The 17267-nt window shown below is 53.6% G+C and overlaps 1 protein-coding gene across 6 annotated transcripts in view; it reads left to right on the top strand.

Annotated features, from left to right (window-relative positions):
* FHL1 (four and a half LIM domains 1) overlaps window positions 1–16928 on the top strand; it is a 39296-nt gene extending 22368 nt beyond the window's left edge. The window contains exons 1-7 of one of the 6 annotated variants that reach the window (XM_059384948.1): window positions 4718–4793; window positions 12156–12337; window positions 12665–12839; window positions 13416–13585; window positions 14046–14232; window positions 14858–15057; window positions 15451–15616. In XM_059384948.1, the coding sequence (XP_059240931.1) occupies window positions 4772–4793; window positions 12156–12337; window positions 12665–12839; window positions 13416–13585; window positions 14046–14232; window positions 14858–15057; window positions 15451–15534 (1020 nt within the window). In that variant the 5' untranslated portion in view covers window positions 4718–4771 and the 3' untranslated portion in view covers window positions 15535–15616. Of the gene's footprint in view, window positions 1–4717; window positions 4794–10767; window positions 10873–11797; window positions 12062–12155; window positions 12338–12664; window positions 12840–13415; window positions 13586–14045; window positions 14233–14857; window positions 15058–15450 lie in introns of those variants that run through there. The other 5 variants (XM_059384950.1, XM_059384951.1, XM_059384949.1 and 2 more) reach the window with 5 other exon arrangements.
* The last annotated feature ends 339 nt before the right edge of the window (window positions 16929–17267 follow it).

The following is a 17267-nucleotide window of genomic DNA, read 5'->3' as shown; positions in this document are numbered from 1 at the left end:
CTAGAATGACATTTTCAAAAATCAAATAGTGCATGCCATGGCTTGTGTTTCAGTTCTCTCCAGGTGAGGATTACAAGGAAACGACGTGAGCCCTGGTGCAGTATGAGGTAGACAGGTCTTCTCTGGCATGATGAGCATTTTTAGGTGCTTGGCTGTGTACGGGGTCTTCCACTGCCCATAGCTGACCTCGTTGGTGGCAGGCCTTTGCCTTTTGTGGGCCTTCCTTTTCCTTTGCCTTGCAATTCGGGGAGCCTTTGGGGAGGCACAGTTTTCTGGGGCTTTGCTTTCTTTTGGATCTTGCATGATGAAGTTGCCCCCTTTGTGGTTCTCTGGGAGGGCCTCCCTCCTTTTACACCTTGACATGTTTGCCCCGAATTGTGACTATGACATTTAAGCGCAGTGACTTTGCAAAATTTGACTTGTCAGTCGGAAAAAGTCCTCTTCCCGCCCTACAGATTGACAGGAACATGAGATGGCTGAAGCTGTACTGGGCCTTTGCTGGCAAGAGCACACAGGACAAGAGATACTCCGGAGAGCCCGCCATGGAATCCCATCATATCATAGTGCATGACTAGCTGCCCGAAGCTCGCGGTTGGAGAGTCACTCAGTAAAATTGTTGGCAGAGGGCCTAGTAGCCAGACAGAGTTCTGTGGAGGAAAAAAGCCCTGGTCCAAGTGTTTTCATCAGTTGTGGGCTTGGGCAGACGAGGGCAGGTGTGCAAATGAGCAAGGATGAGGCCCCTGGTGTGTGTACGCTCTATCCCACGTGGTTGTCGGGCTCTGGCCTCTGACCGTACTCATGGGAATACGTTTTCAGCCCTTTGGAAATTTCTTTGGTCAGAGGAGACTATAGGGGAGGGAGGAGGGCGCCACCAGCCAGGCTGTGAGATGTGGAAGCTCCCGCAGTGTGGGCCACCCGGGTCACCGAATTGGCTGTGTTGGACTCTTGGGTCCCCGGGGTGTGGTGTCCCTGAGGTAGAGACTGCGGGGTCGGGTTGCCCTGTGGGAAGGCCCACAAACGCGACTCCCCCGGCACCACACTGTCAGGCCCCTGTCCCCTCTCTCTCTCTCAGCGCAGCAACTCCAGTCTTCATCCCCAAGGGGTCGAGCCATGGACCCCTCAGAAGAACCTCCTCACAAGGGCCCAGACACAGTGCCACTGTTCCTCCTGCTGTCTGGCTCTGTGTCCCAGGCTCCCCCCGGGTTGACCTGACCCCCACGACCCCGCACCTAGGAGGGATCCCCCCTGCACTGGCCTCTGCTGGTGTCCCGCATATCCTCGTGCTTCCCTGTCTTCCCGGGCCCTTCGCCTCCTGCCCGCCATCCGCTCCTGTCACCCCATCAAGCCCCAGCGGTGCCCTTCCAGGCTATCTCCCTGCCTCTGGCCTCCCTCCCCTCCTCCCTCCCCCACTTCTTGCAGCGCCCCCCACCCCCCCCCCCCTATCCCCCCACCCCCCCTTAAAAAAAAAAAAAAAAAAAACCCTCCCACCCCCTGCTGCCTCCGGAGCGCCCGCCATGCCTGTCCTCGGAGCGCCCCTCGGACCCGTCCTCCGGGGCCGGCTCCCAGGCCCTCAGGTCCCCCAAGCCTTACCTGAGCCCGCACGCGGAGCTCGGCCACTGCCGAGTCTCGGGGCCCCCCTGTGTGTGCGGGGAGGCTTCTGTGCCCTTCCTCGCCCTCGCGGCACCTCGTGCCCAGTGTCCATGCGCTTTGGAAGGAAGGATGGCCTCGTGCTCTTTGTGGCCAGAAAAATGGCTAGTGCCACACAGCGGGACATCAGGGCAGTGTTTGCCTCTAAAGTACACGAAGGCGGGGGTGGCGGAGCCCCGGGTGGGCGGCGGCCAGGCTGCAGAGCAGCTGGAAGGCCGAAGCGGACAGACAGACAGCCGCGGAACCGACGGAACCGAGTGGTTCTCAGAGGATCGCACATGAGAGGAAGCTCAGGGGTTCTGAGGCCTGACGCTCCCTGGAAGATCGCCCCCCAGAGCGAGAGGGGAGAGAAGGCCGGAGCGCGGCCTTCGGCAGTGATGGGGTCCGTTCCTCAGACCGCAGCGGTCCGCGCCGGCGCCTTGTGAACCCCATGGCGATCGCAGAGATTGTTAAGCATCACACTGGTAACGTGTGATGAACTTGGCTCGGATGCTAACGAAAGCAGCGACTGTTCTGGTCCGTGACCCCCTCCCCCCCCCTCCTCCGGCTCCAGGCAGGGCAGAGTCACCCGCCCTCCGCACGAGGAGCCCTTCGTCACCTCACCAGGGCCCTTTTCTGTCTGGGTTTTGTGAAAGTGTGGCTCTGACTTGAGGCCCCGAGCCGGGGGACCCCTCTCCGTGCTTCCTGAGGCTTGGGAAGGAGCGAGGGGCGTTCGGCGGGTGGGGCGGGGTGAGGGGAGCCGCAGGGCCCGGCTCCCGCTCCGGCCGGCTTGTCCTCGGCCGCCAGCTAATAACGGGTCAGAAAGAGACTCTCTGGTTTATGTATTTTCTCTCGTGTTTCGGACAAAATAGGTTTCCGGTGGTTTGCTAACTCGGTGAGGCCGTCCGTCTGTCTGTGGTCTGTTGGGACTTTTCAGAACGCTGACGAGCTCCCGCCCTTGTTCTCATGCGGGGCCTGAAGCCAGGACTGGCTTCCTGCGGGGAAGCTCAGCCTCGAATGCTCCTCGCTCAAGTCTGGTTTCCGGTTCATAAAGGTCAATTATCTGCTATGACACACGTGGTTCCGCCAGGCGACCTTTATTTCAGGGACCTTTACTTCAGGGGTGCCGCATGGTCCAGCCGGCCAGTCTCCCTGTCACGATTCATCAGGCCACTGAGAAAGGGGATGTGGCGGGTCGGGAGTCACCCCCTTCTCCCAGGCTGATTCCTGGACCGAACACATGATAAATTTGCCTGTGACCTCCCAGTTTTTGTTGTTCTGGCATTTTCTAGCTAACTAGGACTTACAGCTTCAGCTATCTTTCAGAATAAACTTACTCAGGACGCCTGGGTGGCACAGTTGGTTAAGAGTCTGACTCTTGGTTTCGGCTCAGGTGTTGATCTCAGGGTTGGGAGATCAAGCCCCACCTCTGGCTCTGGGCTCAGCAGGGAGCCTGCTTGAGACTCTCTCCCTCTCCTTCTCCCTCTGTGCCTCCCCCTGCTCATGTGCATTCTTTTTTTTTTTGAGATGTATTTATTTGAGAGAGGGAGCGTGAGCTAGGGGAGGGGCAGAGGGAGAGACAGAGAGAGAGGCAGCAGACTCTGTACTGAGCACAGAGCCTGCCACGGGGCTCGATCTCATGACCCTGAGATCCCGACCTGTGCCAAAACCATGAGTTGGTTGCTTAACAGACTGCGAGACCCAAGCGCCCCAAGAATAACTTTTTCACTAAACATTTGAAGAGCACAATCATCATAAAACTCATTCACGTACATATCCGTGAAGCAGTTCTGGTTCAGCTGCTACAGGCTGGGGAGAGGAGACAAGACCAGCCCCCAGCCTGCTGGGGGTGGGTGGGGGCACAGAACTGGGCTGAAACCGGTGACATGCACTAGACAAGGCAGTGTCTATATGGTACTGAGCCCAGGGCCTGCCCGTGAGTGAAGGTCGGAGGCCTTCCTTGATGTTCAGCCACCGAAGACACTTTCAGGTTCCAGGTGGGACTGTGTGTTAGTTTGATATGGGGCTTGATGAACACTTTCTGCTTCTCTTATTTCATTTCTCAGCAGACACTTACTGTGGGGAATACACTGGGGAAACGGATAGAGAGTGGGGGTGGGGAGCACGGTTGCAGGTTTAAATAAGTGGTGCAGCGAGATGTCCCTGAAAGGGACTTGGAGCAAAGCCAGGAAGGAGGTAGAGGAGCACCCCATGCTGGGGGAGCGGGTGTCGGGGTCCGAGGTGGGGCGTGTCTGGAGGGTGCAGAGGCCCGCAGGGAAGCTAGCGTGAGGCTCGAGTGAAGGGTGCGGGCGGGTGGGATGAGGGCAGAGAAGGAACGGGCACGGGGTCCTGGAGGGACTTCGAGGCCACCCTCCAGCTGTTACAACATGTTAGGTCACCCTCTTCATTTTCATCCTTTTTTCTTTCTTTCTTTCTTTCTTTTTTTTTTTTTTTTTTTTTACTTTTGTTGTCCCTAACACTGAAAGCAAGAGATTTCATCTGTGGGACAAAGTATCTTCCTTGTGTACATGGCGACTATACAGGTGTCCGTCTGTCCTCTGACAGTGAGGAGATGTGTGGCTAGAGTGGCTCTTTCACTGTTCTGCTGGTGTCTGGTACATAGCAAGGACCTCTGTATTCCTAGTGTCTAACACCTTTTAATTACACTGGTTAGCATAAGTCTGTCCCTTACGATTCTTTCTCTCATTAACAGCACAAAAATAAGTTCTGCCTAGGGCCCAGCGCAGGCTGTTTAGGCATATGAAGTGAATTCACAGGGGTGGCTCAGCGTTAAGCTATGCCAGAGCCGAGTCCAAATTTTATTCCGGTACAGGGATGACTTTCTATGTGGCCTCTCTGGCTCTGGAGCTAATTTGGATGCTGAGTAGCTCCACAGGTATTTATATGTAGTGTTTGGTATTTTTACTGGGTCCTATTCTTCTCCCTTGGATCACCTAAAATGGTTAAGAATTTTCTAGTGGGATTAAGGTTGTGATCTCTGGGGAGGGGTGGGCCATCTGCTCTCGGTTATTTTTGTGTTAGCCGCTTCCCCTTAAATGTATGTTCACAAATGAGCCACAGCCTTATCAGCTGGGGTCGAGGGAAGACGGGTCTAGGTGCTGCTCCTGAACTTGGTCTCTAAGCCATGGCTTCCCATAGGCACTCAGGTAAAGCTTCCTGTTCTTTATCTTTTGCCGAGCACCGTTTTCTTACAGCAGTGAATCCATCACTCAACTTCAACATACTTTGTAATGAAATGATTTTAGGCTTGTCTAGAGGCTAAATAAGTCCTAGTTCATCTCTGTTCTGTCCTTGCTTTTTATTGTTGTTTCAGAGACAAAAGGCAGTGTGAGTGGCTTGTGTGTGTGTGTGTGTGGTTTTTTTTTAATCTAAACTTATGACTATAGTTTACATTTTTCAGGACATCCTGTGAAATTGTAAGACATTGTGCGAGAAAAGATTTTGTGGTGGTGGGCGGTGGGGGGGACCGATTCTTTGTTATTTGTAAGATAGGAATGTTCATCTTGAGTGCTTTAAATCGAATTTAAGATGTGTGGGGAAGGGCCGCTGAGTATGAGGCTGGAGAAAGTCCGTAAATGACTCACCACATCTTCCCCTTCCTGAGCGGTGGGCTTAGTCCTGCCGCAGAGAAGCAGCTATGATCCTCTTGATGTAACAGGTTAGGAATTGTTCTTATCAGAAAAGGGGCAACATTTCAGAATCTCCAGAACGTCATGATCGTGAGAGTCGTCTTCTTGTTTTGCAACCTGACATGAAGGAAGCCCTTTGGCCGTGGACAGACACCCGTGGAACAGGGGCGAAAGGACTGAAGGACAGGCCATCTTCCCCAGAAAGCTCGGCTCTCTGAAGTCACCCTGCTTGCCTGTCTTTCCTCTAAAGCCACGAATGTCGCTGTGGCTCTTTTGCCCTCTCTGCCTAAGGAACGGTCCCCTCTCTTACAAACAGGCACTTCGTCCTCTCTCCTGGCTTTCAGATTACGGGACAAAGTAATTTTTGGTGGCAGTCTTTTGGAAAAATGATTTTTGAAAACTTGTAATTGCCCACGAAAATGTCTTTTTTTTTTAAAGATTTCATTTATTTACATGAGAGAGCGAGCACAGAGGGAAGAGGGAGAAGCAGGCTGTCCGCTGAGCAGAGAACCTGGTGTGGGGACTTGATCCCACGACCCCAGGATCCCAACCTGAGCCCAAGGCAGATACTTAACTGACTGAGCCCCCCAGGGGCCCGCTCATCAAAATTTAAGTAATGAGAATTCTTTGAGAAATTTCTCCTCAGATATTTTAAAACAAATGCACTGCAATGCATTCTATGCTTTAATGAATTAATATGCAATGTCTTTGTTGTTTCCAAATGTTGAAGAGCTGTCTTCCCGCCCCCCACCTCCAGGAGCCATTTTACGAACAGGGTAGCACATGCCTGAGATCGTGCTGATCAGCCAACATACACGTTCTCTGGGTGCAGGCAGAGTGTTCAGCTTTGCCACTTGTTCCAGTGGACCTTGAACACGTGGTAACTGGTAGAGTAACTCCCCATTATGTTTACAAATTAAGGGATGGATTAGGAGATACATTTGAAAATACATTTAAATACATTCAAAAGGTGACCTGTTTACAACATACCAACCTCTGGTTTTACTTTGCACCAAATCCAGACACGATTCTTGCTTTATATAAATCTGGAGACAATAAACGTGACTAAATTAGATTATTGACACATTTTAGATGATTTTTAAAACCAGGAGCTGTCATTTTGTATTGCATTAGGTTTATAGGTCCGTGAAGCAGACGAGAGAGTTGACCTCACGTGAAGAAATTGCTCATTGCCCTGAAATGGGTTTTGTATGGACAAAGGAGAGGCTCAGATCATTGGTTCAGGATCTGTTTTTGGTGGCTGTCCCTATACTGAAAGGACATTTCAAGGGCAAGAATGTCTACTTTTGTTATGGAATGCTTTCAGGCTGCAAGATTATGTAGATTCAGTTCCTTTACCCTTGGCCTTGCAAGTTGAGGGCCAGACTGGGCGTGATGGAAGGGCAAGTAAGGCCATTCGTTCCCTTTGCCAGCCACTGCCCAGTGGGTCACACACACCCGGCAGTCTTTTTGGGGGGGCAGGGATAGAAAATGGCATGGTGGGGTGAGCTAGTAATCACACTGGGTCGGGTTCTTAAAATAACTGAAAAATGGTAGTCAGAAGAGCTGGTCAAGGGTGAAACCTGAGCGATGTGTACTTCTAATGACCATGTAACGGCCGCCAGTGACTTTAGCACAACCAGAAAAACTAAGAACCCCGTTCTCTTGCTGCCAGGGTAGAAAATCAAGGGAAGGGGAGCCCCTTTTTGTGCACAACCTTAAGAAAAGCTTCATATCTGGACAAAGTAGGACTGGGATAGAGATCATGGGTTTTTCTCTAAATGCAGCATACAAGCGAACTTGCAAACAGCATTGAGGTGTTTCTGTTTGTAAGGGGTAAAAACCACTTTCTGATTTTCTATGAAATTCTGTGAGAGAGCACTTTTCAGCCATGACTCATGACCTCTGTCTCATCGCAGCAAGTTAGGTATTTATTCCCAAATGTCTGACGACACCTCTTGGGAAAGCAATATACCCTTTCTTTGCAAGCCAGTATTTATACATGGGGTGACTAACAGACCAGTACGTTGGACTTAGCAATTAACAGACCAGAAATAACCTGAATTTTTTTCCCCCTCTGGGTTGCAGTTCATCTTTTGCACTATTCGTCAAAGAATGTTCCTTTGCCCTCCTGGTCACGGTTTCCTTAAACCTTCCAATTTGGAGCCACTCAGGCATGAGGGGGAAAGTGGACATTAGCAAGAAATACGTGAGAAAATCCATATAAAAACACAAGTGAGAGGTTATTGAATACAAATTGAGTCTTCTCTGAGACGTTTCCCTGATGTGTACGTGATGGCATCAGAGCCAAAACTTCTTACTGAGATACTGAGGTTTATGTAGGTACCTCTTAGCATGTTGGCTGTCGTTCAGGAATTTTCTGAAAGAGGAAGCTTACTTATTAAGTGAAGAATGATGTGTCCTTTGAAGCAGGCATGGCAAGAAAGTCAGTCTGCCATCCTGGAAGCGGTCTCTAAAATGCGATCAGCCAGTCACATTTCCAACCGCATTTGAACCTGCTGATTCTCTGAAGGCCAGAGGGTCAGACATCAGCCCCTTAGGGTGGCAGGAGCTGTGCCCTGGTTTTTTAAAAACAAATCTGTTATAAAATGCTTTGAATGAAAGAGATTTTAGGAGCTTTGTGGCAGTGATCTAACCCGCTCCCCAATCTGTCCATCCACGGCCATAGCATGTGACTTAGTGGACAAGAGGCCCCGGGAATTTGCAAACTTCTTCTGTGCTAGACAACCCTCATTCCTGCCCACAGCTGCGGGGCACACGTCGGAGCCTGAGACGCAGCCACGGGGCGGGCGGGGACCAGCAGGAAGGGAAGTAACTTTGTACCCAGTACCTTTCCCAGATAACAGCCGCAGGTCAGGGGAAGCAGATCTGGAAGTTTTGGAAGGTTAGAAGGCGACCTGGGTAGGGAGATAAGAAAAAAAAAAGTCCCCCCTAAGAGATAAACGCTTTAAGTATATGTTAATTTAGTAAGATTAAAGGGAGCCTCCAAGACAGGTGAGATGCTCTCTTCATTTTTGTCCAGTCTCTGATTTCTAAGAAAGGGGAAACAGGGAGGCACAAACTGTCTCCTCGTGAAGTCAGAATTTCACTGTGGCTCATTTTCAGGGAGCCCACACACCAGAGCGCTGGCTGTCTTTTGGGAACCTCTGTGTGTTCCAGCGTTGTTCTCCCTGAGCTATTAGCGGCTCCGAAGACGAGCAGTAACAGACTCCTCTGCCCTCCTGCCCATTCATGCTTCATGCACAGTTCTGACACGGGGACTATCTCATCAGCAGGAACGTACCCCTCCGGCTTCCTCCTAAGCACGCTGCCATGAAGGCTTGAAACAGTTTGGGACCCAATAATCTTGGTTTAGAAAAACACGAGGTAGGGGCACGTGGGTGGCTCAGTGGGTTAAAGCCTCTGCCTTCGGCTCAGGTCATGATCTCAGAGTCCTGGGATCGAGCCCCGCATCAGGCTCTCTGCTCCGCAGGGAGCCTGCTTCCCTCTCTCTCTCTCTCTCTCTCTCTCTCTCTCGCCTGCCTGGGATCTCTGTCAGTCAAATAAATAAATAAAATCTTAAAAAAAAAAAAAAGAAAGAAAAAAAACACGAGGTAAACTAATTCAGGTTATCCAGAGTTCGACTTCATTGGAATCATTGCAAAAAAAGTACTAAAGTTCATGAATTTGACATCGGCATTGTTAACATGCCTCAAGTGTTTCCAGCCTGTTTACTTATTAGGCAATAAAAGCTAACGTTCCTAGAAGTGCCTATTTTATCTTGACAAATAAGTGTTTCCACACACACAAAAAAGGCATGAATCCACTGTGGAAATGAGCCCTAAGAGGACATGCCCTTTGAAATCTGTCCCTCTAGGTGCAGGCTCAGGTTCAGGTGTGCAGTGCGGGGGAACAGAGGGTGGCCCTGGGCTTTCATTCTGCAGAAAGATAAACTAATAATGCCCAAAAGCCGGGACTCGAAACCTCGAAGAGGTGGGAGTCTCCACAGCGGCACCCTTAACTCGGGGTGACTTTAATTTCCCTTTCACCGACTTCAGGACCCTGTCCTGGTGCTTGTGTGTTCAGCTGGTGAGCCGTGGGGTTATTTCACCAGCTGGACATGTAAAAACTCCAAGCAAGTCATGTTCTAGAACCATGAAAGTAACCAGTGAAGAACTTGGCATTGGCAAAGTGACTGTTTCTTTTTACTTTTTAATTTATTTGACAGAGATCACAAGTAGGCAGAGAGGCAGGCAGAGAAAGAGGGGGAAGCAGGCTCCCCGCTGAGCATAGAGCCCGATGTGGGGCTCGATCCCAGGACCCTGAGATCATGACCCAAGCAGAAGGCAGAGGCTTTAACCCACTGAGCCACCCAGGCGCCCCTTGACTATCTGAAAGTAGGAAGTTTTCAAGTGAAAGAGGCTCGGGAGTAAGATCTCTCTTACTGTCGTGGTTCTCCTTCTCCCCCAAGCTCCGAATACCTAAAGGGGCCTCCCTGTGCTTCCTGGCGGTGCTTTTCTGTGGGACACTGACCCCCAGTTTCTGCCATAAAGCACGAGACGGGACTCCGTCAGGCGGTCGTGCCGTCACATATAGAAATATTTGGAGGCCATTTCCTCTTCAGCAGACGTCAAAGGAATGATAGGAAAAGGAGTGTGCCTCCAAGTTCTAGGCTAAATAGGGACTTTGGTGAGGGAGGAGGAGGGATGTCCCCGTATGGTCCAGGAAGATAGTCTCCGAAGGGCTAAGGCAGCCACGATTCCTCGCCACGCAGGAAGCCGGTGCCGTCTAATCTTACAAGTTCTGATTTCCTGCCAAATGGCATTTCGGAGCTGCTGATAATTGAACTTCCTGGCATTTACTTGGTTTCTCTACTCGGCTCTTAACAAGGAAGTCCATCTTGGTTGAGGGCACAATTTCAATATGGAAAAGCTAATGAGACGAGGATTTTGCGTGGCCTGTGAAAGACCGGCAGGGCCGAGAGGAGGAGCGTGATTGTCCGCGTGCTCCCACGGTGACAGGCACTTTTTTCTGTCTGCATAGAGGCTAATGGCACTTTCGAAGCTGCCTTGGGTAAACAGCGTGCTGCTCAAGGAGACCAGGCCTCGGTCCCCCTGCATCTCTGCTTTTCCTCTCTAGCCCGTTTACGTAAGGGAACATCCCGCTGGCCTTTTGGGGGAGAAAGTGCCGCTAAGGACCATTCTCTGAACCTCTGAGCTCTGGCACAACTGTCTCAGGCAACTGTCTTTGCTACCCACTTGCTTTCCGTCATTCGCTCCCTGGAGATGAGGGGGTCTGTGCAAGGGCCAGCCTGAGCAGGGGCTGCAGCTGGCCCAGAACATTCTACCCGTCCGTGGTGCGATCTGCTTTGTCTGGAGGCCAGCTTCCAAAATGCGCCCAGCTCTGAGGGAGAGTTCACCAGCCTTGGCCGAGGCGGGCTCGGAGACGCAGGGTGTGGTTTCCTTAGCTCACTCTGTGCTATTTGGTTGTCTGTGGCAACAGGATCCAAACAACTTGGACATGTGTTCGTATAAAAAAACTGGGAATGGGACCCAGAGTGGGAGTCCGGGGCCATTCAGCTAGTGGAAGAGCCACGGTGAGTACCGGGCAGCTGCTCGTTCATCTCGCCTCGTTCCCTCGCTACATTCCGCGGGGGTATTCGCTAGCGCAAGAACCGTGTTGGTGGGTAATTGGAGAAAATTCTCTCCATTCTCATGTTTCCTGCGCAAATTAAATAATTGCTATCTACTTACCCACGTACGGTTGTTTTCAGGAGGAGCGGGGAAAATTAGCATATGTTTCAAGAAATTGGGAGCTCATAGATCTGGCAGCTTTCTGGTGGTGGAGGAACGGAGTGCCTTAGCTCGCAGCGATTACAGACGTGCAGTCTGGGGTCTGGAGGGGGTGGTGGGGGCTCGGGGACAAGGGGAGTTGTTCCATATGAAGGCAGTGGAAGGGGTTCTTGGAAGGATCAGCTTAACACTTTTAAAAAGCCTTTCTCTCCTGCCCCACCCCCCACTGCAATCATACTTTCACGTCGCAATTTTTAAAACCGCAAATGCTTCGTTGAGTCTCGAGGCTCACTTGCTTGAACAAAGGGGGGCCTGGGTTTTGGCATGTCACAGAACGGCACATCACCGTGACAAGTGCTCATGCTGGCGGACCTTGCCGGTACGGATGGAGAATGCTGTTGTGAAGGGTCCTCTCCGTGGTCATGGCTCAGGCCTCGGGGGTCCGTGACCTCTGTTGGATGGAGCTCTTTAGGGTCCATTTGGGATTTAAAAGTGCTCTGCTGGATTTGAAGGATCAGATGCAGGCATTTTGAACCGATCCATAAGGGCTGTTCACGGGGCCAGCGTCCTCTCCTCTCTGGGCAGTGAGCCCCAGTCTGTCTGTCCGGCGTGCTGACTCCTGCAGATGGGAGCGGGGTCTGGGAGGAAGAGCCCGAGGCTGGCGGTGGGGGGAGCAGAGCAGCGGCTCCTCCTTCCTCGGGCTGCCGAGCAGCTTGCCTCCCGGAGCGGCCGCTGGCACGCGTCCCAAGCTGTGCGTCCACAGCTCGAAGGCACCACACCTTTCTAGAAGCCCTGTCTGGCCAACACAAGCCCTGACCCACTTCTCTCCTCCTCCAGCAGGACTTTCTCTCATGTTCCCAGGGACCCCCCGGCCGCGGACTCTGATCCCCGGCCAGTGGGGAGGCTGTTTCTTCCCAGGGTCCCAGTGAAGGACGTCCGGTCCTGGCGCCCGTGGCCAGCCAGGCTCAGCGGCAGCGGGGACCTGACCTCCAGGTCCTGGTGGCACCGCGCAGCTGTCCCCCGGAGCCTCGGCGGCGGCGCGCTCCCTCCTCCTTGGGCTCATTTGCTCTGCCTCCTTTCCCCGCAGGTCCATCCAGCTACAAGGTGGGCACCATGACTGAGAAGTTCGACTGCCACTACTGCAGGGACAACCTGCAGGGCAAGAAATACGTGCAGAAGGATGGCCACCACTGCTGCCTGAAGTGCTTCGACAAGTTCTGCGCCAACACCTGTGCAGAGTGCCGGAAGCCCATCGGCGCCGACTCCAAGGTGACCGGGCTGGCCCGGTGTGTGGGGCGGGGGACACCTGTACAGGGCAGGGCCGGCAGGGATGTGGTGGTGAGGGAGTGGAGGCCCCGGCTTCCAGCACGAGTCCCCAGCTCCCCCCACCGCTCCGGCCCCAGTCTGGGGGTCCCCAGTGGCTCTTCCTCGCCTCGGTGTTCTCATGTGTCTCACAAGAACCCCTCAGGGACTCCAGGTGTAAGGGACTGTGTTGTCACTGTAGTCTGCCCCAGAGATGTTGGGCTTGATGGGAGGGCCCCTGCCCCCCCACCAGCATCTCTCCCAGCAGCTCGTCTCCTTCTGCTTGGTTTCCAGGAGGTTCACTATAAGAACCGCTACTGGCATGACACCTGCTTCCGCTGTGCCAAGTGCCTTCACCCCTTGGCCAACGAGACCTTTGTGGCCAAGGACAACAAGATCTTTTGCAACAAGTGCACCACTCGGGAGGATGCCCCCAAGTGCAAGGGGTGCTTCAAGCCGATCGTGGCAGGTAGTGTCCCCTCTCCCCACCAGGGCAGCCAGGGAGGAGGCCCACAGGCTGAGCTGATGCCGGGGCTCGTGGTGGTGGGGTGATGCTGCTGTGAGCCGCACTTAGGTCTTAGCGTATATATGCACGCATATACGTACACGTATATCTGCGTACACATATATGCTCGCACACACGCACACACTCGGCAGCTAAAGAACCCTGGAGAGAGCGGTCTGTGGCAAGAGAAAGAAGTGAAAAGTATGTTGCGCTTTCTCATTTGGGTAGAGTGAGTGAGCAAAGCATGCAACCTCCTCAGGGTGGAATTCTGAGCCAGGTCAGGTCCGCCAAGGCTGGGGCGTGGGGCGGGGCTTCAGGCATCAACTCCTTCCCTGATAGAAGCTGGGTCCACACCACCCTCGTAGGTAGGCCGGTGGAGAGAGAGGCCCCCATGGGGAGGGTCTTTGGAAGCACGAGGCCGAGACCTGCGGGGCCTACATTCCCTCCCCTCTGGAGGGCCCAGGGTGGCGGGGGGCATGGCTTGCAGCACCTTGCAGGGCACCGACAGGGGGGCTCTCGCTGGCTTCCCCCCCACCGCAGGAGATCAGAACGTGGAGTACAAGAAGACCATCTGGCACAAAGACTGCTTCACCTGCAGCAACTGCAAGCAAGTCATCGGGACTGGAAGCTTCTTCCCTAAAGGGGAGGACTTCTACTGCGTGACTTGCCACGAGACCAAATTTGCCAAGCATTGCGTCAAGTGCAACAAGGTACGTTGTCAAGGGACTGCTGTTTCTAGAAGCGTTGGACAGTTTGCAGAGCACTTGCACACACACTATCCCATTCCATCCTCACGACAGCCCTGCGACGTGGGAATTATTATTCTCGGTTTGCAGATGAGGAGACTGTGGCAGGAGAAAGTGGCGCCCGGGCCCCGGCCTGCTGTCCGGGGACACGTTCACTGTGGAGGCCCCTGGCGGCCCCAGCTCTAGAGGCCTGCCTCTGCCACCTGGTTGGCTGTGCGTGACCTCACGCAGGTGCTCGCCCTCTCTGAGCCTCGGTGTCTTCATCTGGAACCCGGGGATAATAATGGCACCTGCCTCCCATGGCTGTTGTGGCGATTAAATGAGATATTGTATACCAAAGCGCCCAGCACAGTGCCTGGCACATAGTAGGCATTCAACAAAATGGTTGTTGAATCTGAATCCGGTGCTACACTCCCTGGTCTAGGCCATCACATCTGGAGGAATCACTTACCAGGATCAGCCCTGGCATGCCGAGTGCTTTGTGTGTGTTACCTGCTCTAAGAAGCTGGCTGGGCAGCGTTTCACCGCTGTGGAGGACCAGTATTACTGCGTGGATTGCTACAAGAACTTTGTGGCCAAGAAGTGTGCTGGATGCAAGAACCCCATCACTGGTAGGCTAAAGAGTCCTTGCTAAGTCTGCCAGGCTAGGTCTTGCGCATGGTAACCATCTCTCATTTTCCTCCGTCGTCGGTTTCATCCACAAAGGCCCCAGAGAATGTCCTCTCCCCCTGCCATTGTGATCCTGAAGCCCCCCCCCCCCAATAGTTTGGATTCTCCCTCAGGCCAGTTTAGCCTTTGCCATACAGAACACCTCCTGACTACTGCTGACTAACGACGCTGCTGGAGTTCACGAGCCTGAGACCCACGGCCACGGCCACGGGCAGGCAGGCACCGTGTGCACGCACGCGCAGGGAGGGGAGCGGTGAGGTGGGGGGGGGGGGGGCCGGGGGGGGAGGGGGGGGCCGGGGGGGGGGGGGGGCGGGGTTGTGGGGGGGGTGGGGAGGTGGGGGGAGGGGAAGCTGGCGAGTGGCAAGCTGGGATTAGAGTGCCCCTAGCGGCAGGCTAGTTGAGGGGACGCTGCGGGCAGCTTCTTTGCGATCAGAGCAGAGCTAATCACTTCATTCCTCATCTCGCGGCCGCGGTCCACGCGCCCTGGGCCCTTTCCCCACCTCCAATTTTCCCATCTCCCCGGGGAGCCTTGAAATGTACATTTGAGAAGACTTTTGCCATCCTCAGGGAAAAGGACTGTGTCAAGAGTGAGCCACCCAGTCTCTAAAGCTAGGAAGCCCCCAGTGTGCCACGGGAAACGCTTGCCTCTCACCCTGTTTCCCAGCGCCAACCTCCGGGGCAGGCATCCGGGTGGAGAGAGGACTTGTCCCTCGTGGGTGGTGGTTCTTTATAGAAAAAATCGAAGCTTAGCAGCTCCTCGAGGCCCGGTAAGTGCACACCCCACGAACAGCCCAAGTTTGCCTCCTGGTGGCCACTTTGATGCCATGGCCCTGACCTAAATCAAAGAAACTGGTTATGCTGGGAGGTCGGTGCGCGTCACAGGGCAATAGTGGTGGCAGGGGAGTGTGGGCTCGTGGCCGAGCTCTGGCATCTTCTCAGGTCCTGGAGAGCTGAAGCAGGGTGGCGGCGGCGCACTGAGGGGAGGGGGGGCAGTGCGCGGTTGGGTGGGGGCGGCGGCCGGCGGGGAGTGGGGGCAGGGCGGGCCGGACCGATGCGGCCCCCGCGTGCTTGTCGGCTCCGTGAACGTGAACAGGCCAGGCAGTGGCCTGCCTCTCGCCCGCACTCAGCCGGCTCCCCTGTTTGCTTTGTTGTCTCCCCAGGGTTTGGTAAAGGCTCCAGTGTGGTGGCCTATGAAGGACAATCCTGGCACGACTACTGCTTCCACTGCAAAAAGTGCTCCGTGAACCTGGCCAACAAGCGCTTTGTTTTCCACGAGGAGCAAGTGTATTGCCCCGACTGTGCCAAAAAGCTGTAAAGTGACAGGGGCTCCTGTCCTGTAATAATGGAATCGAGTCTTGTTCTCTGTGTCCTCGCCCTCTGGCCAGCGCCACCCCCCGGGCCAGAGTGGCCTCTCGCCTCTGAAGTCCTCCTCCTGCCTTTGCCCCCATTCTACGCTGTCACTCCCACCAGGGCGCACAGTGCTTGCGCTAGGGTCTAGCAGCCAAGTACACTTCTCCATAGCTGCCATGAGAACACACACACTTAGGTAGACCGACTCTTCTGCATGTTTATCCTAGAGCAGAAAAGTGCTGACCATGTAGCTGCTTAGTGACGCAAGCAAGCGGCGTACCCCACGAAGCCCCTGCCGAGCTGCGTCTCGCGGCTCAGCCAGGACCTGCCATGTCCCCATGTTCCCGGGCCATGTGAGAGTTGCAGCGGCTGCTGCAACTAGGCTGCTCATGTCTTTGGTGAGCAGAAAGCAAACTTAGCGAAATGCATGGTTGAACTTGCTCATCAGAGTCTCTTCTGTTCTTTTGTGCTTTCGAACGACTGATACGAATTTCCGGAAAGTTAACATTTGAACTTAGCTGTTAAGTAACTCTAAACTGACCCCCCCCATACTAACTTCCAATTTCCCTGTGTGGCGTGTTTTCTGAACGTTCCTACTTTCAAGCGTGGAACGTGCAGGTGATTTGCAAAGTGTAGGCAGACCCGAGAGAACGAGCCTGTTGCACAGGAACATCGTCACCGCGAATGCTTCTGGAAGCTTAACAGAACTAACCCAGCTGCCCTTTCTCTTTTATTTTTTTAATATTTTTGTTTTAATATGAATAGTAACATAGTTTATGGGTTTGGAGACTTGCATGTCAGTATTTTTGCCCCCTCCAGCGTTCCTGCAGTTTTGAAATCCATCCTACAGAAGTAACCCCAACACCTGAGAGGGGTAGCTGAGCAGCCACCGGGACGGTCACTGACCCGACAGGATGTCTCCGAACAGTGATGTAATGTTAGTAGTTGTCTGCTCTTGGTCCCCGTGGTGAAGAGCCCCGTTCAGTCCCTCTTCTTATGACTCTTAAAGGACTGCCCCTCAGAGCTTAGCGGGATCTCTGGGGGCGTGGCGGCCACCCTCCCGGGCCAGCCGGACACCCTTGTAGTCTCACCTCACCGCACTCTCATCAACATTGTTCTAGGACGTAGTATAATGAGACAGTACCACAAGTGAACACGTAATGCCAGTGCATACGAACATTCTCGTAAGAGTGGTTAGCGAAGCCGACGCCTCATTTCTGCATTTTGTCATTAGCTATTCTCTAACGTTTCAGTGTATCCTTACAGAAATAAAGCAGCATATAAATAACTGGCCTGGTCTGTTCATTTTGCCGCTGGGGTTGTTGTAAGGGGACAGGACTGGGGATCCCAGAACCCCAGTGACTGTTTTCCTTCCTTCAAGTGCAGACTCCATTCAGTGCAGCATAGAATAGGAATTCCAAGCAAGATAGAACCTGTAAGAGCCCTCGGACCCAGTTAAAAACAACCAAATCCCACTCTGATCCCAAAGAAGCATTTCATAGATGCTCACATCCCTGAAAGAAAGGGGGGGGGGCTGGGCGGGGGGAGGCGGGGAGTAGGAAGAGAATGGCAGCTGAAGGCTGCCCTTACCCTGTGCCCCGCGGAGCGCCCGCTGTCAAGGGCACCC

Source organism: Mustela nigripes, chromosome X, assembly GCF_022355385.1.
Source record: "Mustela nigripes isolate SB6536 chromosome X, MUSNIG.SB6536, whole genome shotgun sequence".
Lineage (NCBI taxonomy): Eukaryota > Metazoa > Chordata > Mammalia > Carnivora > Mustelidae > Mustela > Mustela nigripes.
Note: the sequence above shows the minus strand (reverse complement) of the source record. Positions and strands in the feature narration are given on the sequence as shown.